The 25,735-nt window shown below is 43.1% G+C and overlaps 1 protein-coding gene across 3 annotated transcripts in view; it reads left to right on the forward strand.

Moving 5' to 3' along the window:
- Positions 1 to 25,735, forward strand: part of LOC137886860 (RNA-binding protein Musashi homolog 2-like) — a 184,730-nt gene that overhangs the window by 114,383 nt on the left and 44,612 nt on the right. For all 3 annotated transcript variants that reach the window (XM_068729523.1, XM_068729521.1, XM_068729522.1), the window contains 3 exons: positions 7,973 to 8,055; positions 18,114 to 18,228; positions 23,347 to 23,421. In XM_068729523.1, the coding sequence (XP_068585624.1) occupies positions 7,973 to 8,055; positions 18,114 to 18,228; positions 23,347 to 23,421 (273 nt within the window). The remainder of the gene's footprint in view (positions 1 to 7,972; positions 8,056 to 18,113; positions 18,229 to 23,346; positions 23,422 to 25,735) is intronic.

Here is a 25,735-nt window from a genome sequence, read left to right on the forward strand (position 1 = left end):
GCCCAAGCTACTGTAACGTATTTTAGTGATTTTGACATGTCGAGGTTGAAAGGAGTAAAACAATTTGCCGTCTTGGCTTTGGACCAGGGAGCGTCCGTGTTGTTGTACAATTCTAAGTATACGTATTGAATGTCACACAACGTAGTTGGGGTTGGTGCCTTTATTCGCAGTGCAGAAGCTCAGAAAATCGCTCCAAAAAAAATGGACTTTGCTTTTTAGTTGCATATTATTTGCGTTCTATGTGAAAGGACTCATGGCAAAAAAACAACAGTTTGAAAAAAAATATATTTAAATTGCACATAAAAAATACAAGTAAAGGCTTTAAGAATTTACGTAGTCGAATCTCATTTGTCACGTCTTGCCTCTTGTCAACTGATCGTGGAATCAGGTTTGTTTTGGGTTTGTTTGCTTCTGGATTGACATGGTTTATTGTGTGTAGGTGAGGCGCTGTCCGGTGTACTGAAACTGAGCTGGGGAGATTGATAAACAGACAGAAGGGAAGAGAGAGAAAATATATTCACCGCTCTGATAGACCTACAGTCTTATGTGAGTGCTCTGATTTATAAATGTGTTCCTTGATTTTGAAATAGAGGCCTACTGTTGTTATTTAGCCTATCTGAGGCTATCACCAATACGCTGCTCTGAAGGTCCCGCAAATTTGGATAGTGCGACTTATCTACACGGTCATTAAGGAGATTGATTGAAAGTACAGGACATTGGCTATATATCATGCATTATTGGGGGAAGCCAAGCAATTCTATGTAAAATCAAACATTTAGAACCCTGTATAGCCAGAATGGAATGGTCATTTGTTTAATTACAGATTTTTCACATGCCACCACATGGTCGATTGTTCAAATAGTGCCGCCCCTAATAATTCCATCAACTATTTTTTCTGTTCCATTGCCTGTTTTTCAGTGTTGGACGTCCTATGTTCTATCTGAAGTGTGCAGAAATCAAGATGAATTCAGATATTTCATTGATTGACCAGAATGTCTGAAAAGATGGCCAATGTTCTGAACTGATAAGTGCGAACCCAACTGGGGGTTATGGTGCATAAAATGATGAAGGCCAAGAGTGAAGGAAACAACACGCTGACATCTGTCTAATTGTTCTCTGGCCTGACACTTTATTTCATTCTGTAATTAAAAGCTCCTCCGTGACATCTCTGATCATCTGTAATTAGATGTCCTCTAAACTGTTGTCCAAGCTAATACGTTCCAGCTTTTAAAAAGCCTCCGAGCTGCTGAACCAACTAAAAACACAATATTTGGTAATTGTGGCCGGATTCTTAGCCAGCTCTTCTACCACCTGATGCTTGTGCGGACAACCGCCTACACATAATCATCACCTTTTATGTTGCCGTCAAATTGTGGGTTGACATACCGCACAGTGGGCAGACCAAGTCCACAGACAGATCAGCGTTGGTGAAGTCCCGGGGGGGCTGTTGCATTCGTCCACCTACACAAAGTGTTTTATTGTCCTAAATAAACTACATTCTGCAGCACATACTAAACCTATCCATTTCCCATTAGAAAGTGCTCTTTTTTTTTTTTACAACAACATCTGTGGAGCACTCTGGCTGTAACGCTGCATTACAGTGTTGAGACACAGCTAGCGGACGCTGATGGCTCATTTGATTAATATTAAGGCTAACGGGGCTTCAGCAGATGAGTCAGACACTTAACACGGAGTAAATAAAATGCTCAAGGCAGCGTTCATTAACATTATTCAATATGGCCTTAATCCATGCTTTGTATTATTACTTACCTGGATACATAACACATGCAAAGGCTTTTTGTAGTTTTCCGGTCTCTTTTAACAAACACGTCTTTTCAGTGAGTGTGTTTAAACTTTGTGGATTGATCATGCTACAAAACCTGGTAGTCGAGTCTTTTAATGGTCCTGATTTAGCCGTCTGTGCATTAGCTGTAAAACGTCAGGGGCCACTGCGAATAGATACATGTGAGGGCTGTTGTTTCGATGTCTTGTACTCTTTTGATTTAGGCTCTGATCTGATGAAGAAACAAACAAGCGGTCATTGACGAGATAGTTAGTTTCCTATCTGTCCACGGTTTACCTGCTCTAGCCGAGCATATCCCCAAACACGATGCCTTACAAGGAGGACAAATGCATCAACAGGGGAAAAGAAACGGAACATATTTATGTTGTGATCGTAGAGCTAAACCAACAACACGACAGGTCTTATCTTTACGAGCATTGTCTTGGCTCATGGCTCACTGTACTGTACACTTCAGTGATAAATTTTGCATCGTCCATCTTCACTTTCCCCCACGCACTCGCGTCAAAGCAGTCACATTTATTTGTTCATCGCTCCGTCTTTCTGTCCCCTCTCTGTGTGTTTGTCTCTATGTTAACCAATACAATACAAAACATGCATATTTTTTTTTCTATTCAATGTCAAATATAAACACCTATTTTATTATATTTCCAATAAGGAGGACAACATCACTTATGTCTGGCCTACAGACCTCAGCTGACAGCTCTGTTATTTTTCTTAAGACTCCTTCTTTCCTTGTCTTCAGTCTGTCTTATTTATTTGTATTTTCTGATAACATTTATTACATCCTCCTCCTTAAGTGTGTTGATTATCAGAAGGGCTGGGTGATAATTCAATATGATTATTCATTGTCTTTCATTGACAAACACATACTCACTCAGATTTCTCAGAAAATCTGATTATTTTGCACTTAGGTTCCTAATTACATGAGGAAATACTTAGAACTTTTCATTTATCAAGTATCTGATTCACACAGGTGTATGCAAGACCTTGTGGTTATTTCCTATAGACTATTTATTTATTGAAATACCAGGAAGCGTGCTGTATTATGATATATATCGTCAGTGAGATATGAAATGAATTACCTATATCATAGACGAATTTGGCCTTGTCGCCATGCCTCGATTATTACACTATTTTTCACAAACTGAATTTGAATGAAATTTCAAAGACTTTCTAACTCTCCACTTCCCGAATACTTATCAGCATTAGTATATCAATACTGATACTTCAGTGAAGTTTGTTTGACAAATACATTTCTAACGCGCCATATATTCGTCTGTGTTTTCAAGCACACTTCATTTCAGGAGGCGAGCATTTATTTATTTATTTTACAAATTTGCTCTTCCTCTATTCTCTTTCCTCTACTATAAGCGCCCTGTGCTGTTAGAGAGTTCATGCCGTTAACTGTATTAAACAGGGGATTAACGCCCGGGGCTCTGGGTCTCTAATAGCAGACGGAAATACTGATCAAAGGCCTCTAACTGTGCCGTGGGTGTTCGGACTGTCTCTGTCTGCTTCTCTGCATTACAAGGAGATGGGGCTCGGAGGCTGGGGCACACAGGCAGTCAGGCGGTGCAGGAGCTCTCTGTAGACTCACTCCTGATTGGACGGATGAAGGTTGGACCATGCATAATTAAGGCAGGATAACCAGTTCAGAAGGGGGGAGTATAGGAGGAGCAGTTGTTGCTGCAGGTGACCTGCACCGATGACCTAGCAGCCAACCGTACATGTACAGGACACGTGTGTTTGTGCATGTGCAATACCCATCGGGTGCACGGGGGGGGGTTCATTCCTTTCCTGCTGCGTCCCAGAGGACACGTCTGACACTTCCTCCAGGTTGCCCCACTTCCTTACTGTGTTGACCGGGCCAGTGTTCAGTAGCAGGCTGCTCTCATTGGATGCAGTTTTAATCGGGAGCTACATAAAGGCCTATTGTCAGAGCATTAGATATACATGGTGATGGGTTTTGGATATTTAAGAGGCTGCATCAACTCAAATAATGCAATACAGTAGCCAGTGTTGTGGCGGTTTCACACTTGAGAGGGTCGCCTCGTCATACATACATACGTGTGTGTGTGTGTGTGTGTGTGTGTGTGTGTGTGTGTGTGCGCGTGCAGGTTTACATGTGTAATATGTCACATGTACCAGGACAGTGAGGTCCAATCAGTGTCAGCCTCTACACCTTTTTATATTCAGTTCATGCTTAACATCAACCTTGAAGAGGTGCAGGTAATAAGCTCCAGATCTGTACTGATGATACATGTGTGCTTTACATTCGCTCTCATGTACTTATTGTGGTATATTTAGCTGCAGTCATTAGGGAGTCGGGGGATGCCTGCTTCCTGCAGCAGTTGTAAATTTACTGCCTCTTAACTCTGCCTCGTGTGCATACTCACACAGGCAATAACTGACACTACTACTGATAATAATACTCATCCCACAACCACGTCGACAAGCTCATATTTTTTTAAAGGCTAAATGAGGATGATATTATTTTTATTTACTGTCATATTTTTTAAAATATCTGTGCCGTGCAGATGGAAGTCACGTCAGGCATCGAAAGTAAAAACGTAAGAGGAGCATTTAAACCCACTTTACATCGGGGGGTTGAACACATTAGAGGATCCTGTTAAGTTTCAAACTTAATTTAAAGCTGCAACGCCACTTTTCAAGTCAAAGTCAACTTTGCTGCATCAATTTGCAAGCGCCTCCATTATCTGCTTCTGGCAGAATCAGCTTTTTCCCAGGTTGGGAGGGGTGCGGGGTGGGAGTGAAGGGAGGAAGGGGGTGTGGGGGTGTGTGGGGGGGGGGGTGAATGCATTTGAGCAACAGAAGCGGAGAAACCTGGAATGAGTGTGAAATAAAGAGCGAGTATGATGAAGGTGGTAAAGGGCCGTGAAAGTAGGCTCCCTGCCGATTGTGCGGAGCGATGAGATGAGGGCCGAGCCCAGCTCTGGCTAATAAGTGTGAGCAAGTGTAGCCAAGAGGCCTCAGCCAGTAGCCACACAACACCTATTATCCGCCTGCCTACCCCAAAATAAAATCCATGCGTTTCCATTTACAGGGTATTGTTCAAGCTGCGTGTGTGTGGGAAGGTTCTTCATTGACGCCTCTCTCCTCCTGTCTGTCGCCACTGACAGTCTTTAATAGTCTCGCTGAGGTCAGCCTCCTGCCACGTGCGGATGGTTTGAAGAGAGGGGCCGAGACGCGTGAGGACAATCTCTCTCTCTCTGCCGACACCCCCCGCAGGAGGAGAACTGGGAGTGAGGAATGTTTCTGTTGCCGCTGTTCCCATGGCCTGTGATTGTCTGTGAGGTCTGTAAAATAGTAGATAGTAGATAGTAGAGCAAAGGACTGCGCTGTAATGGACGGGGGCCAGAAGTTCAGACGGTCCACGGGGGGGGGGGGGGGGGGGGCACTGACCAAGAAGCCGTGTGCTGAGCCAATGAGAGAGAAAAAATAGGGATGTTTTGTTTCTTTTCCGTGTTGGTCTACAGGACACGTCGCAAAAGTAGTCCCCCACTACAGCGAAAATGTCTTTTTGTTCATTTAAACAGATCCAGTCATGGGTGCAGGGGCCCTGCTGGTGGCAGCCGTGGTGGTGTGGCTCGGCCCTGACCCCGGTGGATATAATGGTGCAGTGGAAAATGTTCTGTCAGTTGATGGAGGAGCTGCCTGTGGCGGCAGGAAGGAGTGTGGCGACAGGGGCCATGTGTGTTAACCCCTCTCCTTGTCACTTTTTCTGTCTTTCAACCCCCCCCCCCCTCCAACCCTCCTCTCGTTTCACCTCACCTTTTTCTCCTCCCCCCCGTAGACTCCACTCCCTCTACCTACACTCCTCCGTGACAAATTACTCCTAGCGGTTGATTTGTTGGTTGTCAAAAGTGCTCCTCGTGCTGGCATGAAGGTGGGGTGAGCGCGAGAAGAGGATGCAGCCCCCCCCCCCCCCTCCAGCTGCAGCTCAGTGTTGAGACGTCTCAGTGGAAATTGATATTCTGTCTCATAAGATCTCATTAGATTCGATGTTGTCCATGTTTAATCAGCTCACACATTAGGTTTTCCAGCCCTTCTTTTGACAGGGCTGCTTTGATATGTTCTAGCTTGCGTCAGTAGCGGCCTTCAGGAGGATCTTTTGTTATTTGTGGAGGAGGAGCTGGAGGAAGAGCAGAAAAGAAAAATGCCAGTGAGAGATAAAGACTTTATGACAAAACTCTGGATGCCGGTGGTTTGTGATGGGCCGGCTAGTAGGTAGCAGCTCCTGACAAAGACGGTCGTGTTTTTCTGGATGATCTGATGAGTTTATGGGATAAGCTACTAAAGACCCTAATGTATCGTAGTACACACACTTCATTTTGCCGCTTCCTGCATCAAGATACTTACCAAACAACATGCATACAGTAGGGGTGGGTAATATGGGTGAAATTTAATTAGTCAATGTGATACGTGTGATTTAATATTGTGATATCGGTATGATATCATAATTTTGGTAAAGCATTTATGTATCCAAATGGGAATTGGCTTCTCCAGCGAATAAAATACTTTAGAAATAAGGTATTTACTCACATCGATTCAGAAATCCTAGGAATCCAATACTGCCACAAAGCAATCCAACATAGCCAGCAATGGTATAATACAGCCAGAGATATTACAGGAAAACTACCTGAGTGTCAGCTAGAGCTGCAATGATGAGGAGATTACTCATTTAGATAATCAACAGAAAATTTAAATGAAACAGTTTTGAAAGATGAGTGATCGTTTAATTGGATTTCTTTGGTTTTCAGCTTGAATCATATTTTCACTCTTTCTCTGTTTTCACATCAATGAACTTCATTGGGTTTTGATTTGTCGGTTGGACAATTGAGGCATTTGAAGACCTCGACTTTGACTTTGGGGAACTGTGACGGCAATGTTTCACTACATCTTGACATTGTAAACATGATCAAAATGACGTTATAAAAACAATTGATGGAGTAAATGAGGATATAATTGTCAGATCGATGGATGATGTTGGCTGTAGACGGTACAATCAGAATCTGTGACAGCTGACCAATGTGTGTGTGCGTGCCCTACTGGTACATGGAGTGGATGGTGTGTGAATGTCTGCACATGTGCAGGAGGCTTGGCTCTGAAAGGCTCTCCCCGAGTCTTTAACCTTGAAATAGAATGAACACATGGATCTGTCTCGACTCGTAACAACGGGCGAATATTAACCGCCGTCGGCTCGGTCAACAGGTGATTTCTGAAATGTTGTCTTTAGTGTGTCAGTAGTGCCTTCTTACATTCAGTAGGTGACTATTTGATACTGTGTGATCTGACGACGTGACGATGAATTGACGGTGCTGTCTGTGGAGTGCGCGTCAGTCGGATTGGATGCTTGTCTGCGGTGACGGCGGTTTAAGCCCCATCCGGGCTGATTTTATTTCATCGTGGGGTGTTTGCCATTTTCAAAAGAAACTCATCTCCTTTCAGTGCCACTTGCTGCTTTATTCACTAACTGTTTCTCTTTTTTTTGTGTTGTTTCCTTCTTTTGCAAAAGTAATAGAATATCAGTTTCCCTTTTCAACCCCGGCTATACAGAAGCTAGATTGCTTTGTGCGTCACCATCACAACACAGAGGAGAGCATTGCAATCCACTTGTGTTCAAAAGTCTGAAACCATCGTGCCTCTCTGTCTTTGTGCTAAAAGAGGGGTTAAGCTTTTATCCTATAAATATGGCTTGAAAATCCCACTGTCAACGGCACATTCTTTCTAAGGCCCACATTAACATAAAAACGAGGGCTTGTTATACAGTGAGATTTCAATAAAAAGGACACAAAATGCATTTAATGAAATTCAGATGCTGGGCCCTAGCTCCCTGAATCTCATTAAATGAGCTTTGTGCTGTTTTTCCATCTTCTCTTTGTACAAGAGGTCCTCGAGTGCCCTTAATAATGTGGCAGATTTCATCATATTCCTGATTTAAAGAGGACAATGTCTGTCGTGTTCACTTGTTCTCCTCCATGCCCAAGCCAATCTCCACAGATGTCCCCGCATAGTTTCTGGATCTGGCTCGTGATAATATTTCTTCTTCGGTGCATTTTTCCTTTTAGTTGCAGAAGTTTTTGTTAAGGCTCTCCACTAACCCCATTCTCTCTCCTCCCCCCCTTCTCTGTTTCTCTCTCCGCATAGGATTTGGCTTCATAACTTTTGAGAGTGAAGACATCGTAGAGAAAGTCTGTGAAATTCATTTTCATGAAATCAATAACAAAATGGTAAGTCAACTCATTTTTTTTTTTTTTTCAATTCCAGGTGGGTGTTGAAGGATTAATATTTGATTTCTTCTTTTCCCTGGTATTAATAGCGGAGGTGGTGTGTGTGTGTGTCTGTTCTTGTTTATATGCACAGGCTAACACACACTCATATATACACACACACATACACACACACACACACACACACACACACACTCTGTGGGTCTCAGGGATGGGAAAGCAATGGTGTGTACTGCCCACAAACCGTGAAATTGTGTGGCTGAGTTCTGCCTGTCAGGCTGAGGGACGGGAGAGTGGAGCCTGTCCCTCTCTTTCTGAATCCCCTACCACACACGCACGCACGCACGCACGCACACACACACACACACACACACACACACACACACACGGGTGGAGATGTCCAGGGATGCAACAGGGAAGCTACTGGCAGAGGCAGAGTTCATTAGTCAGGGATTAACACCTCCCACGGAGTCCCAGTGATGCTTGTTTTATTTACACCAGTAATAATGGCGTCTCTGAGCACTCTACAGAGTTCAGCGGCAGCCTTCTAAGCCATCGTCTCTTATGATAATTGACAGGAACCGAATTCAGCGTAGCGAGTGTGACATTAGGTCCCCCTTCACCCAGTTCCACCCTGCAGGCCTCTCGAGAGAACCTGCATCATTTGAGCGGTTCTGTGGATAGTGATTGACTGGAGGGAATACTTGTCTTACTGCCGTTTCAGTCGGGGCCTCTCTCTCTCTCTCTCTCTCTCTCTCTCTCTCTCTCTCTCTCTCTCTCTCTCTCTCTCTCTCTCTCCCCCCCCCCCCCCCCCCCCCCCCCCCCCCCCCCCCCAGCCCTTTTCCTAAAAACTGACTGACTGGCTATTGGACTGACAGGACCAACGTAGTAGAACCATGTTCACCAGGGACCGGCCCAGGTGACATATGACCCCGGTATACATCCCTCCGTGTCCCTGTGCTGAATCACAGGCGGTGCTCGGGACTGCAACCGCAACGAGCCCAGAGTGTGACAGAAATAACCGTAGGCGTGCGGAGGACATTCTGTCACAATCAGACGTCTGAGATCCTCTGACATGTAGGCATGGCACTCTGTGAACACACAGATATCAGGCTTCAACGCCAAGCATGAATGCACACGCCAGAGCCTCTATTTATGCACACAAAGCAAAACAGATGCTGCCAAATCTTTATTTAAAAAAAACCAAACTATTTACAACCTATTTCTGGACAATTAATGTTACAAGAATAACTGTAATAAAGACGTTCGCTACCAACAAATCTGATATCTAACCACTGGAGTAAATCTTTGCGTCAAAGTTGAACTTTAACCGTGCAGAAAAATGAGCCTCATTTAAGTCCAACCCACAGCCTATTTGTAAGAAGTTCTAATTAGATAGATCTAATTAGATTGGATTGTAAACACTGGGCTTAATTAGGAATGCAAATTTTCTTAACAAATAGTTGGCCGAGTTAATGTTCAATGATGTAATAATCATTATTAATTCACAAAATTATTCTTTTTTTTTTTTTTTTTTTGTTTGGCTAAAAAAAGTTAGTTTGGCTACTTTCACAGCACAGCATTCATTAAATAAGGTGTTAAAATAATGTACGAAAGGAAAGACATAACGCAGCTGCACAACATTTTTTGGTCAGTAATCAATAAATGGCTTCCACGATGTCTCGAATCTGCTCAGGTGGAACCTTCGTATGTCACAAATAATGTTGCTGCGGCACAAACTTTAATAGCTCAGGGAATCTTTGGCATTTCCATTCCACCACAAACCCGCCACTTACACTGGAGATGGCATTATCGGATCATGTATAGTAAAGTGTTGGTAAACTGCATGTGGGAAAATATCAAGCATGTATGCTTTTCCTGGGAATGCATGCTTCCAAACCTGCAAATTTCCCAAATAACACCACTTGCCTTCCGTTCATTCTCTTTCTTTGAACAGGGTGCATCGTGCAGCTGCAATTATCACTATAAAAGGGATATTTTGTAGACAGACATTCATAGAAAAAGTGAAGGTTATTTATGTTTTTTCATCCTCTGCTCTTGTACATGCCAGCAATATCAAAGCTGTCTCTGATGCATCATCTAACGGTCCGTGTATATGCGTCTGACTCTCCGATGTGTCACAGTCATGACGGTTACTAATATTGTTATCAATATTTAGTCAACCCTTGCTACTGAAGTGACCCCTTTTTTTGGCTGGAAGCTTCAAATCTCTTGCACTTGCAGCTGCGACGTGATACGCTGTTGTGCCTTGTAACACGTACTTCACGCGGTGCCAGAACACAGAAAACATCGACTGCAAGAGGAGTATTCATACTGTAGCACGCGTGCAGTTACTCAGAAAAGAATATGACACAAGAATATGATATCCAGGAGTCCCTTAACACAAAAGATGAGGAGTATTGAGAAGGGTACAGTGTAAGGACAGAGCGAGGGACAGTTTTACATGGCTTTTGTCACCTTTGTAAGAAGACCCTCTTGGCAACACCTACTGTACATTCGGTTCCCTATAGGATGCAGGAAATATGCATCTCCCTCCTTTGCTGACATCTTGGGATGTCAGCAAAGAGGGAGAGAGCGGAGAGTGTGTTAAAAGCATTTTTCAAAGACACATCAGGTTTTTACCTCCGTTGCAGAGAGGAGAGTACTGGTTATCCGGTGTCTGGAGCACCGGCACACAAAATAAAAAATGTCTCCTGTCTTCAGCCTTATGAAGTACCATACAGAAATAGACCTCATCCATCCTCCCCACGACTGTTATCTAAGATGGCTCTTGAATAATTGATGCGGACAGAAATTCCACCCCACTTGGGAGGGCGGCGGATGTACAGGGCACCCCACCTTCTCCTCGCCCCGTCTCTCAAGGGCTCCGGCAGTGTAGTGGGTCAGTGCCCGCTCAGATGTGAGGGGGGACTGGACCTTTTTAGTGACTTGGTCAATCACCCTGTGTTCCATGTGCCACCGAGGCCTCACTCTCAGGAGCACTTCCTCTCTGTCGCTGTGAGTTCGGCCTCATGTATAATTAAAAAACGGGGTGCTGCTTAGCAAGAAGCTCTCAACCTGCCCCGCCAGCTGCGCGGGCTTCTGCATTGCTCTCCCCTCTGCAGACCCGTCAAGTCAATTTGTATTTATGTCCCCCAATGTCAGAAATCACAAAATTTGCCCCAAGGGGCTTTAAGACCGCCACGCTTTAGCAAATGCTGGATGTGATAAAAGTATGGATTATGCTGCCCTTCACATGAATGTTCCATTCTTTAGCCGCAGCAGTACCTACTGTACCCTTGTATTAAAACCAGTAAATATTCTGGAGTAAAAAAATCAATAAGCATAAGATGGCTAACAGTTTATCACACCCTCTGGTTGCCACACATATGAATGTCTTTATCATACTGTAGTAGGACAGCGCCTTAATACAGCGAAGGGAAGGTTGTGAATTCCATTTCCAAAGACAGGAGTCCTTCTATCACTCCCCGCCCTGCCGTTATGCATGCGCAGCTAATTCATAATAATACCTCTCAAGTATTGGCTCTGATGAGCGAGCAGTGTGCCATTAAAATGGACTCACATTGGTTTTAGTCAAGTGCTTCAAGGTAATGTTCTTTAATGTGTCATTTTTAATATTCAACAGTGGCGAATGATCACAACAGGAGGGAGGAATTTTCTGTTAGTCGTCAATTTCTCACTGTCTTCCTGACATGACCAACCAATTACTGCGCTGAGGAGCAGAATAAGCTCTGACTTTGCCAGTCGCTGAGGAAAGTACTAGTCCAGGTAGGGGTTCATACGTCAGCCTTTATTATATGGATACAGATGTACTCGGCTTATTGTATTGATGTAAGCAGAATCGTGAAAGAAAGATAGCATCACGTAACCCATATGTTATTACGGACGCAGCATTTTTCTTACGACAGCACCATAGACTGCATTTTTCTCCCATTGGGGGAGCAGGATGAGAGCATTGTTTTCTTTTGAACTTTTCTTAAATTTACTCCCTAATACAGACAAACCTCTGTATGTAAAATACACTATTGAGGATTTTTAGGACTCTGCTTGTATGGAGGTTTCTTTTAAGATGATACCGATACGTGCAGGCTAACGTAGAAATCTTCTTTAATACAAGGAAATTAAATTCCTTTCATAAGTCAAACATAATCCTGTAAAAGACCCAATTTGATGTTTGTGAGAGACACTTTTCTAGAAGCATTGCACTTACTTTCTAGCATAATTTAATCATGTTGTGGCTGTTATGCAGCTGTGACAAAGGTTGATGATATGTGATCAGCTAACCAAACCTAATTGCTTGTGTTTAGACCAAACTTCTGAGTTTGTGAGGGCCGGCTGTACCGGTTCTTCGATGAACATTAAAGTTTACTGCTAGAGGCCGTGAAGTGTGTGTCTGTGTGGCGTCCGCTCGGGTCTTACGTTGTGTAAATCACCCCTGGACACACTTGGTTGTAGCAATAGCGTAAACTAGCTATCGCTATTGCAAAGGAGATTTCTGCGGAGAGAAACTGAAGTCTCTGGGCGTTGAAAATGTCTTTGAAAATATATATTTTTTAAAGTTAAATCTTAAACAGTGTTTGAACATCAAGTGCTTAATAAGGAAGAAGGACCACCCTTCGGAGGGGTTTCAGTCCCTCATGGAGTGCTGCCGTACAGGTTCTGGACTGTAAGTAATTGGATGTTTACCCTTCATTGAAGAAGGAACGCTTTGAGGGATGAAGGAGGTGGAAAATCCACTACTCACTCTGCACTCCAGGACATCCCATAAAAGATACACGATGTTCAGATCTGCTGATGAGGAGGTGATGGAAGCCATTTGGCGTTGACCTGATGGTCATGGCATCACTTTTGAATGCGTCTCTCAGTGTGTTTGGGGACAATCTCATCTCGTTACATAGAAACATGTCAATGGAACAGTTTTGGCACCACAGGGAGCGCTTGGTCCTTAAAATGACCTTGTATTCCTTAGCGTTTACATAACCACGCAGAGATATCATCAGGCAAAATGACTGCTGTGAGATAGCTGGCCACTGAAGGCATCATTTTGCTTTATCCAAAACTTCTCACCATTATTATACATCCCCATTCTTTTATGAACCATGAATGCAAGCGTTTCAAAATGGAAGGTCTGCAGCAAATGCCCTCTTTATAAAATCCATGACATTACAGCTTTTGTTTTGACTGCTTCACAGAGGCATTAAAGTGACTCCCCACCCAAAATCTATCTTTTTTTAAAATCTGATATGGACCCCTTGGAGGCTCGAAATATTTGTTGTTGGAGAACAAAGGTTCTGGAGCGATATTCACAAAACATGCTAAGGCTAAAAGTAGCTGCCAGTTGTTAGGAGAGCTTTAGAACTGTCAACCTTTTGATCTGAGAATAATTCACAAAGTATTTTAGCTAAGTAGATCCCAAGTCTCAGAGACCGTAGAAGTAATCCAGAGGACTTCTAAGTCATTAAGATCTGCTCACAATCAGTTAAATGTGGTATGTAATACCTTTTAAAAGCATATTTTAATGGTGCAGAGTGATTGGCTCACCAACAAACAGATCCAAAAACACAAGAGATGGATTGCACAACATTGCTTTTAGATTGCTGGTGAAAATGAAATATCTCAGTCATTTGTCAGAATTATTAACCAAACCAAAACATTTTTAAACGGTATGTAAAGCGTACTACAACTCAAATTGAATCAAACAAATAAAGCTGGTTTTGGAGCCAGATGTAGAAAAGAATACCATATAATTATTTTAATTTGTTTTGTGCATGAAACCTATGACATATTGTCACATATCTAAAATGTTTAACATACCAACCAATTATCGTAGACATAATGAGTACGTTCGTACAGGAAACATGATGTCATCCATAGCTAACGGGGTCAACCCCATCCCTATAATAATAATAATAATAATAATAATAATAATAATAATACATTTAATTTGTATAGCGCTTTAAAAGGTACTCAAAGGCACTTTACATGGTAACGTAAAGTGGTAAGTTCCTTAGTAAAATAATTGCTCTTAATAGTTAAAAGGACCTTTTGGCACCATTCATGACTCTTGCAGCAAAATCACATTTTCATCAATGGTTTCAGTAGTTCAAGTCCAAACAATCATATCTTTAAAAACAAATATCTTTAAGCATAACCCTGTCAAACATGCATGCAAGCACATGTAATCGCCATATATTCCTTCTCATAAGTACATATATTTTTAAACAACATAGTTTTAACTCGGTTATCAGTCATTCTGTCCTTTGAAATCAACCCCTTGTGAGAAGCCTTTTCTTTAAGTGAGTAATCCCACACCACCGCGCCTGATATTGTGCATTCAGAGCCGTGACATTTCCTAACTATGCAGTCTATGTGTTTTGACTGTTCATCTGAGAGTGGGCGCTGGAGTAAATGAATCACACGGTTTGCTTTCTTCAGTCTGTCAGTCTACTGATGGAATCCATTCAGTAGTGAAGCTAATAGTAGCCTCCCCCTCTACGCACTCACACACTCACACACACACACACACACACACACACACACCCACAACACTCGTCCCTGAAGGACAGCCATCGCCAGTCCATCCCGCCCACACCTTCCTGTTCCACCGACAAGGTTAATATAGGAGATGTATTGGAAAGGTGAAGTGTCTCTCTGCTCTGTATCGTGGGGTTTGTACATTAAAACAAACGCAGTTGTTTGTTCTATTCTTCATCAATGGGCTGTATGACATACTACACTCATTAAGTAGGCTCGTGTCTTTGTGTGCATACAGTACGTGCACCTCATAATTTCAATATCAAGCTTGGTTATTGGCAGATAGAGTTATTTTTGAAAGAATAACAACCTCAGAAAGTCCCGATTTCATAACCAGAACAAGACAGCAGCAGAACAAAATGAAATATTCTGCAGTGACACTGAAATATTTGAGTTTCCACGACGGAGCTGGAATTAAATTTATCACCGATTTATCATATTGCTTTTTTGTCTCACTCTGAATTTAAACGTTTGCCCAAGGACATGAGGCTGCAAATTAGCTCCAGCACGATCTTTTGTATGTGTTTCCCCATTCAACGTTGTTTACGCGACACCGTGCAATGCACAAACAAATGAATAACATTGATACGTCTTGAAGCCTTACGACTAAACTCTTAAGTGGGCATCATTCTAGTTGGAAGACTTAAACAAAAATTCAACGTGGTGAGTATGAGCATCGGTTGTCATCCACAGCATGTCAACATCTGTCTCCGCATTGCACGCATCGTTTTGGGGTCATTTCCTGTCGTTGGTTTGGATTACAGGAAACTGGGCTGCAGGTTGCTTGGACGAGATCCAAGGCCCCCCTTTTTTTTCGCTCAAACTAACACAGTAAAGAGTTCCCAGTTGTGGTAATCACCAACAGTATTTGGTGAGTGTATACACTCTACTGTTTGGCTTTCCTCCCTCCTCTGACTTCATCTTGGCTTACGGGGCGACACAAATCTCAAAGATAAGCTATCAACTGCAGTATGTCAGTGCAGCGGAGTCGGAGAAAAGATCTCGATTTATGTCGAGAGCTCGCAGGTTGAGGTAACCATACCTTGTCAACCTTGTGTGGCAGGAATTCACTCTTAACAGTCAGCTGTCTTGCATTCTGTGTGTGTGTGTATGAATCTCTCAGATGCACAAAATGATGCAACTTCTAAGCCAGTGAAGGCGAGGCAGGTTAAAGGAGTTCCCCTTTTCTCTACAAGGCACAATGGAGCTCAAACGCCTCCATTCACCGACTTTTCACAACACAATACTGTGCTGCCATCATAACATCCGGAGTCCTTGACAAGTTACACAAGCCACAGTTCACTTGCAGTTAGAAGGATAGCTTGCAAATTTAATGTCCCCCCTCTGTTCATGTGGCGAAAGGTTCGGTCTCTGAAACTTTCCGCATGGTAAAATTTGAATCCCTGCCTTCGCGACTGCTGAGTCTTCGCTGTGCGTCATAGTCGATTGTCGTCCTCTCTGTTCTCCTCTCTTTGACTTGGTTCACTCTTGAAAGCTTCTGCCTCCCTCCTGTGAAGCAGGTGAACACCCACATACTCGCACTACCACAGATCCTGGCTCCTGGCTGTTTTTTTGTTGTTTTTTAAAAAAATCCATGACAAGGAGCCCTCCCCCTGAATATCAAAGATCCACATCTGAGAGCATGTAGACATGACTCACGCCCAGGTCCGTTTCACTCCCAGCAGGCTACCTGGAGCGTCCAACTAGCTGGATGTGGCTGGGGCTGCTGGGGGACGCCGGAGCAGACACGGTCTCTGAACTAGACCGTATTTGTCGCCCGTCTCAGCGGCATACTGAGATTTTCTAACGGGCCCCGTTTGTCCCACCCAGTTGCTAACATCCATGCCGGGGGGTCATTCTATGACAATAAAGAGCGCCTGTGCTCTCTTCAGCACAATGTGAAACCATTCCAGGCGAGCACGGAGAGCAGAGGAGCTGTGACAGCTACAAAGTGGCTGAGGGAACTGTGTACTTTAGTTGGTCTGCTTCAAATGAAAGGGCTGCTAACGGCAACAAATCACAGCTCTGCAACGCAGCAACTTTCCCTCTGTGATGGAAACCTTTTGCATTAGTGTTCCCTCTTCACATCTCTAGCTCTGTGTCTCCGGCACAGTTTGTTATTACAAACCATTTAGCACAGAAACTTTGTGCGGACGGACGTGAAGTTTCATTTCAGCTTGGCAACTTGCCACAGCACGTCGTGTGCATGTGGGAATGAGTTTGTGCGCGGATAGTCATGCGCGCCTGCTGGCCTGTCAAGAGTTGCGAGCCTATTTGTATGGATGCAGGGGCTGCACCTTGGTCGGGGTGCACACGGCGCTGGTTGCCTGTCTTGTGCAGCAGGCCCAGGATGACATGTGAATCGCTGCAGCCGAGAAAGCCCTGCTTAAGTGGAGGCAGTAGGGAGAAGCCGCCGAGAGCCAGGAGGCAAACAGACAAACAGATGGACAGGCTGATGCCAAGCAGGCAGTGGAGCAAATAGATTGTGCAGCATGGTGAACAGACTCAGCCTACCAAAGAACAACCGACAGACACAAGACCGTGCCACCCTCGGCAGCCGACCGTGCTTCTCTATAATTCATCGAGATAGGATAGATACGTGGTAAATAGGACTCTCATCTTCCTCCTTCTCCTCATCTGCCCCCTGTCACATCCCTCATTTGATATGTGTTATGTAGGAGGAGGAGATGTCAGTCTTCCAAGATGGGAAATGAACAAAACCCGCGTGTGGGAGAACCGGGAGTGGGAGAGCGAAATGCAGGAGAGAGAGAGAGAGAGAGAGAGAGAGAGAGGGAGAGATGGGTGCCGCAGGTGGAATTGGACTGCGGGGCACAGGGGACTTCAGCCCAGCAGACAGATACACACACACACACACACACACACACACACACACACACACACACACACACACAAACATACTGAGTTTTTAAAACCCTTTATTTTTTTTGACCAGCTTTAGATTTTAAACACACTGCCCTGGCAAGACTTGAGTAAATAAAATGTAGAGATTTTGTCAGTTGGTTTTGAGATTATTCTGGGTTTGGATTAAACAAAGAAGTTCCTTTCACAAAGACACTGGACACACTGCCACACAGTGGGACTGTGGTAGCGGCATAGCAGAGCTTCTCCTACCTTGATGTCTCAGAAACACTTGGAAAGTATTAAGCTTGTATTTCCCTGAGGCCTCGGGCACATGCTCACTGGAGCAATAACCTTTGCTTTAATGCGGGAGGAGCATGATTGTAAGTTTTCCTTCGAGACGTTCCTCCGAAATGCGAGGCGCTCAGATTGACTCAGTCTTGTTTTACCCCATGGAAAACAGCTAGCGCCGTGCACGTCAAATAGAAAAACTGCCTTAAAGAGCCGAGACAGCCCTGTCAGATCTGTCTGGTTGTGTACCTACACCGTCTAATGCTCTGTCTCTGTGTGTTTGTGTGTGTGTGTATGTGTGTATGTACTGTATGTGCGTGCGCGCATGTGTGTGTGTTTGTCTGTCTACATAGGTAGAATGTAAGAAAGCCCAGCCCAAGGAGGTGATGTTCCCACCAGGTACACGAGGGCGAGCCAGGGGTCTGCCCTACACCATGGATGCCTTCATGCTGGGGATGGGCATGCTGAGTGAGTCATACACACATATCCACTCACACGATAGCACACACATCTGACAAGTGATCCATATCCCTTATATAGCGTATTCATTTAAAATCGGCAGAAAAGGTTTAACAAAATAGTTAACCTCAATAAAATGTATTCGTTCTTTATATTATGTTAAATATAACTGGAAAAAAACATAACATAAAATATAAGTAGGGTTTTTTGTTGTAAAGGGAGGTTAATGCCAGACATGCCAGACAACAATATCTACCATATAAAAAAATCAACTTATGCAAACTCTCACCTAGATAGCCCCATTAGGTGGGCACTGCCCCTAATTAGGCTGCTTCAAGGTGTGCCACCAGTGGCCACTGCGGTCTATTTCTGGTGGAGTCTGGTACAGGCAGCCCCCGGGCATATAGGAGCAGACCAGCACATTAGCAGGCTAAATGAAGAGGAAAATTGGTGTAATGTCATATTAAGGATTCATCACTGTGCCCCCCTTAATGGGTAATGAAGGGGACACACATGTCAGGGAGAGATCTCATCTACAGGGACCTCAGCTGCTGGCCCACCCCTCATCATTACCATCCAGCCCATGTCTGTGGCCCTTTTTATTTAACACTCTTGCACTCTCTCCACCCCCTCCCTCCCTCCCTCCCCACCCACCCACTGTCTGCTACCTATCTACCTTTCTGTCTGTCTTTCTGTCCGTCTTTCGATCTCCCCGTCTGTCCGTTCACATTTCCTATGCATATAATTTGTATGTGCGACCCAACCAAATGGATTTGCCCTTGCATGAAAGATTTACTTTTCCCCCCTTCAAAAGCAAAAGAGACATGCAGCTGATTGTAAGAGACTCATTTTGCCGTGCTCGTTTTGCCCCCCCTCCACCCCTTGTAGCAGGTGCAAGCAGAACCACAGTCATGCATTTTTATCTGTACCAGGAAACGTAATGCTCGAAGCGGCTTTGAAGGTCGATAGCAAGTCATAGTTTGGCGCCGCTTGTTTTGTATTTACTTTTTAGAAGATTGACGGAATAATAATCGCATATAATATTGAGCTTTTTTTTTAAATAAGGAAAAATGAAGGGACAGCAAAAATAATTACGATAATACCTATCTATTCATCTATTTGTCTTTGTCTCCAGTTATTTATCCATACAGTCACATAACCTGTCAGGGTTATTCCAGGGCCGACCATGCCATGAGACTGATGATACAGTCCTTTGTGGTCTAGGTGTTGATAAGACTGGCCAAGTGCTTGTGTCAGCTCTATCTAAGTCCATCCCCGCCATCTCATCCGGTAGAGGTATTTAACAAGCACAGTGAACTTTTCGGAAGTTATTACAGACTAATGTGTCTGTGAAGAGGACAGCACCCCCCCTCACACACACACACACACACACACACACACACACACACACACACACACACACCCCCACCCTCCATTGGGAGACGGCAGGCAGAAAGGCAGTGATGTGTTCATGTGAGAATATTAACAGCCAACTTGTTTGGAGACACTCTTATCTAAATGAAATTGGAACAAGGACAGCGAAACATTCCTTTATATAATTTGCATTTAGAAAAAAAGGGGACCCTAGGCTCATTATTTAAGAAAGTGTAAGCTCCTTTTGTGCCAAATCTCATTAAAGCCATCCCTAGCTCCTTTGTTTACTGCCTCTAATCGAGGCATTTATCTTTATTGTGTTGCGCCCGATGTATGTTTGCTGAAATTAATACACATTTGAGCCTGGGCGAGGTATGGGTGTACCAGATGGATAATTGATTTTAAAGTGAATCAGAACTGTTGAGCCATAAAATAGGTACATTAGCATGCATATTAATAAGGCAAATAAGAGCACTAAGAGGCCGCCGCCGCCAGGGCAGACACAATGGCAGGCTTCATTTAGTGAAATGGCAGGAAACATGCTGGGTTCTCCTCTTTTCTTTCTTCTTTGTTCCCACTCTCTTGTTTGTATGCACATACTCAGGATTTCATGAGATAGTGGCTTAATTCAGCATGTATCTTAATTCACTTTCCCGACCCTTTCATATTCCCCTCTATAGCCCTCTCCTTATACACTCGGTGCACACATCTCGCTGCCGATCCTTCAGTTAGTAATGTGAAAGCCGTTGTAATGCACTACATCAGACGGAGGGAAGTGGTTTTGCCATTTCAGAAAATGTTGAAATAAGGGAGTATGAGGAGCTGTGGTATCTAAGCCAACAATTTCAGTTTGGCATTTATTCTGTTTTGACAGTAAGACAGTATCAAACACATAATATCCAATATTTTGCAGTCGTGATGGCTTTTCATTGTATCATATCACAGTTCTTTTCCGACCAAGCAAACAATGCGGGGTTGTGTGAAAGCTATCCATCTGTAACTTCCTGGTGATGACTTCTCATCAGCAGCTGATGGAGGATTTTTTATTTTTTTTTATTTATTTATTTATTTTTCTGGTGTTGCCTCCGTCCTACTTCATCCGCACCAGGTTAAGGCTCCACTCACCGCCTCTCTGAGTTGCATTTCTTTTTGTCTGCGAGAGAGGGTCTGGGAGAGGCATTTTCCCATTGGGTCAGGAATAAATTGAACTTTTTCATGGACAGCAAACACTGATTAGATATTTATGACCAAGGTCAACCTTTCTGATTCCAGCTGGCACAGGCTCTGAGGCATACAGAACAGAGCATCTACACACATGCTCACACACGCGCACATAGCCTGCATACACTCACGCACACACTCAAATACAGCGTGCACGCAAAATATGTTTTGACGCCTTCGTATTTACCGTAAGCTCTTTTAGTCTGCGGTGTGTATGGGAGCAGAAGTTACAATTCAAATGCGACTATAGCCAATTCTTATCATGCTAATATATACTTTTTTCTAACAAGAATTGAGGACACAAAAACCTGACAGATTTCGGAGGTCTGTTTCTGCGGTGTGATCTACACACAATGAGGAGGGAGTTATCAAGGTTGGCTCCAGTGACTCATTCCTGGCCTAAAGGACTTCCTCTTATTAGGCAATTTAGTCCCGACTTATGGTTGAAGGTGATAATAGCTCGATGAAAACAGATAAAGACTGAGACATATCCCATAATTAGAGGGTTAATTATGTTTATATTACCTTTGATGGTGCTCAAATTCTCGCCGACCCTAACACGAGCTCCCCCCTCCACCCTTCTCAAATTTCTTCGCTTTGCTTGTGTCCCGCTTCCTAGCTGCCTGCTCCCTCACACCCCGTTTCTCAATATGTCGCCCACAGCTGCTTCTGTCTGAAAACTGTCCAGCTAATTAACTGGCGGGGTCTGTGGTTGTAATAAGAATCACGACAGCAGATGAACAATACATCTGCTACTCTTAAATTCTTCTAATGACACTGGGTCCTCTTCTGGCCTCGTTGTAGCTCTGCATCCATCCAGGGACAGCACACAACTCCTAAACAAGCCTGTGCCCTCACACAGTCTTTGACTTTGGTTTACAGATGGCAATTTGTAGTCACATCTCCCATCCTCAGCAAGTTTTATATTCATTCAGTTTCTAGTACTGGTTTAACACAGATATATGTGCTTATACTGTATGTAGCAGCTCTCTAAAATGTTTATATGACTGGTTATTAACTTTATGTACAAGAAATATGCCCCATAAAATCTGCAATCAACATGTCACCAATTTTTTGCTAACCTCCAAAAATTGATTGATAAATATTTTCCGATGCTTTTAATTTGTTTACATCAGGCGGTCAGAGCCATGGACAGCTTTAGGACCAGAGAGAGACTATTCTAGGCCACTGCTGCCTCTAACATTACCAAATATTACAGAGACAAAAACATAAACAACAACACCTTAGATTTGAATTTGATACCGTGTATTTCTTCTATAATTCATCGCAACATTAGGTACACTAATGTTTATTTATCGGGTTTTAGAGACCCCTCATAACACATTTAGCACATGCTTACCATTTCCATAAAACACCGTTTGCCCTGGTAGCTCTTGAGAGACTTACTATAGATAACAAGTTAGTTTTAAATTTGGTTTTAATTAACCGTTAAACCTTGTGTCAACCAGTAAAACAACACAACAACACACAAATGGATTTCATGCCGGAGGTGTAAATGAGGAGCAGCTATCGCTTCCTTGCCCACAGCACCTTTTTAGCAAACTGCATCCGGCCATATTCACACATGGACCTTTTATTCTATGCGCTAAAGATGCACAGAACATAAACAGACGCCAACGTCATTTCAGTGCTCCAGCTATAAAGTGTTATTACACCGGGCTATAAAAATGCCCGAGATCTTGTGGTTTAATAAAAACTAAGTATAAATTAGACATTACAGAATTTGGCACCAGGTTTTGATACCCGGCCCTAATAAAGATCTAACCCCGATGAATGATGGGGATCAGTAATACAACTAAAATATAATAAATAAAAACAGCCTCGAGGCTCCATTTGCAGTACCTTAAGTGTGTTAAAATATAATATAATTAAACAGGATATTGATCCATGAGGGGAAACTTGCTTTCAAAGGGATTGTGTAAAATATGTGCTGTAGGAAAAACAACAAGAGCAGCACAATTAAGATTATAGGTTAATGTAATTGTGATAGTTGACTGTTGATTGAGAGTGAGGCTTGTTGTCAAACTGCACATACAGCCAGTACAATTGAGTTAAGAATCTACCATCAACATTATGAGCCATGAAAACATGCTGCCTCTTTAGTAGGCTTAAAATAAATCACTTCTTGCTTTATTGCAGTTTTGCTTTTTTGTTGTTGTTGTTTTTCTCAAACAAAGCAAGCACATAATACACACAAGACTTTGCATATGAAAAGTCCTGTTCCAAAATGTAATACTTAATCCTAACTATTTCAGGCTCATATTTAATGTGTGGATTGTTGCAGTGTAATATTTCTGGATATTGAGTACAATTAGAATGTGCTTGACAACATGAGAACACTTTGGTATTCTGGAACTCCCAGGAGTTCTAAAGCCAGCCTTTCCAGATTTGTTTCCCCCTCGAAGTGGATAAGTAGCTAAATCCCAGTGTTTGTCTGTGTGTGTTGGTATCACATCTGTTTCTCGTCGTTCTCTTCTCATCTCCTTTTAATCTCCTCCCTCTCTTTCAAAGGCTACCCTAATATTGTGGCAACATACGGCCGTGGATACACTGGATTCGCACCCAGCTACAGCTACCAGTTCCCCGGTGAGTTAAAGGCTTTCTTGAGATATCAATGTTGCATCTGATTTCTGTCTTGCACTCTCCAGCACACTCGCATATACATGCACAAACGAACACACGTGCACACACGCACACAGAAACGCTCATCAATATGCAAGTCAGTCACCAAATAATCTGAAGGGTTCTAAGTTTGTTACGTGTCTGGATTCCTCAACCGGGAAGTGAATTGCTTACTCCTTTTTATCCCTCACTTGAACACTACCATGACCAAATGTCTAAAATGGGGGAAGCTCTTCGTCTCCCGTTGGCTTCCGATGTATGCAAATTCATCTGTGGAGAAGGCGAGAAATAGGCAGCGCTTTGTGAGGCAGATTTCTTTAAAACATGGTTCTTATAATGGAAAATGAATGAAGTCATTTTCTGCATTAAAAGTGTTGACTCAGAGCTCCGAGCTCTTTAATGGGAGGAGTGCAGTCTGGAGGTGAGCAGCTGTACCTGTCGGCTGCAACAGGGCCCGTGGCTCTGTGGCGCCTCGCGAATCCCGGCAATTTCATGCCTTATTTAAGGACTTTACACATACTTTGTTTGCCGTGCCAGACATCATTCCCTCCACTGATAAGACGGAATGGGAAATATCTGACAGCACCTCAGATCTCTGTAATATCTTTGTGAAATAGATTCAGGAATGGTAAGACAGGAGGTCCAGCTGTGACCACCTGCAGATCGGACACATGCTAGATTTATACCTGACCACAACATTATTTGACAGAAGAAATGGAATAGCACCTGCTCATCAACGCGGGGGAACGAGAGTCGCATACAAATGTGGGAGTTAAACAATTATTGTCTGTTCATTTTTCAGAAAATGGAATAATTTAGAAGTACAATGACCCATTATTTCTGTAACTGATTGATATGGATGTGAATCACGTGGCTAACACTGTACATGATTTTTTTGTGTGTAGCATACATCATGACAAGTATTTATCCATCCCTCATGTTCTGTGAAATCTTCCTGAAAAGTGTATGATCTTGGATTTCACAAAAGGGAGAGAAGAGATTAAAAGGGGAAGGAGTGATCAGTATTTATTCAGTAGAAGTAATTCTAGTTAAACATGGATTTTGAAAATGTTTGCTGTTTAGGGCAAATTAAGGGATATCACCTTCCCCGAGGCGGAATGTATGATCCTGTCCATGTTAAACTCAATTTAAAGAGTTTGATAAAGCTGTATGATTAAAACAGCCTCCTCTGGGCTCGCTCAACTCTTGACAGGGTAATTGGAATTTTTTAATGTATGAATCAAACTCCTTTTCCAAATTAAATAACCTCAGGCCAAATATTGACTGGTGTCCTTCCTCACTAAGATGTGGAAAGCATCCTCAATTTAAGATCAAAGGCTTTTTCTCACTGTACAGAACCCCCGCTGAAACACTCCCATAAATAAATGGAGCTGAGGCCAGGCAGGCTGGATCCAAGAGGCGTAAATTGTGGGCAGCATTTCAAAGTTGTTTTTTTTTACACCAAGGAAACCTCAGGGGTCCGCTGTTAACAGAAGAAAAAAAAGTGGTTAGGCAATTGTCCAATTGTCAAGATAAAACAGTGATAAAACATTGATCAGTGATGAAACACTGAATTAAGGAAGAAAACTCAATAAGATATACACAGGGAAAGAGAAACCAAAGCTGACATCCCTGCTGCTGAAACAGAGTTCAAGTGAAGGAAACGGAACCTGAAAGACGAGTGAAATACACGCAGCCATAGTTTGAAAAAACAGCAATCAGTGAAGCCAGCTAGACTCAAAGCTGACACCAGCTCAACGGCTGTTAAACAGTATCTGACAACTTAGCACTCTGGTCCCTGTGACACTCCCAATTAATTCCAACATTGATCACAAAGTGCCTTTGATATCGATCGCGTGCAGTATGTTTCTATGTGTCTGTATTCGTGTGCCGTGAGTTGCTTACATAATGATTCCATCGTAGCACAGACATCATGACTATTTATTGCACTTAGAGACCTTCACATATTACTGATGTAAATCAGATCATCCTCTATCTGTCAAAAACTCGTCCATGCAGGCGAGCACATATCGGAGCGTTCCCCTCAAAGGGCGAGCTCAGACGGTGGTATTTATCTGTATTTAAACTAGTTGTGGTGGAAATTAAAGTATTTCCTTGTGAGAAATCAAAAAAGTATTTTAAGCTTTCTGTCTTTTAAGAATTTATTACAGGATAAGATATAGAAAAATTATAAAAAGAATATCATACGATACAGCTGTATAGCAGAGAGCGTTCCTTCACCCATGGCAGAACAAAGGAAGACTCTCCCTTCTCTCTA

Source organism: Cebidichthys violaceus, unplaced genomic scaffold (assembly GCF_023349555.1).
Source record: "Cebidichthys violaceus isolate CVI_PGR_0920_01 unplaced genomic scaffold, fCebVio1.0.p SCAF_46, whole genome shotgun sequence".
NCBI classification, from domain to species: Eukaryota; Metazoa; Chordata; class Actinopteri; order Perciformes; family Stichaeidae; genus Cebidichthys; species Cebidichthys violaceus.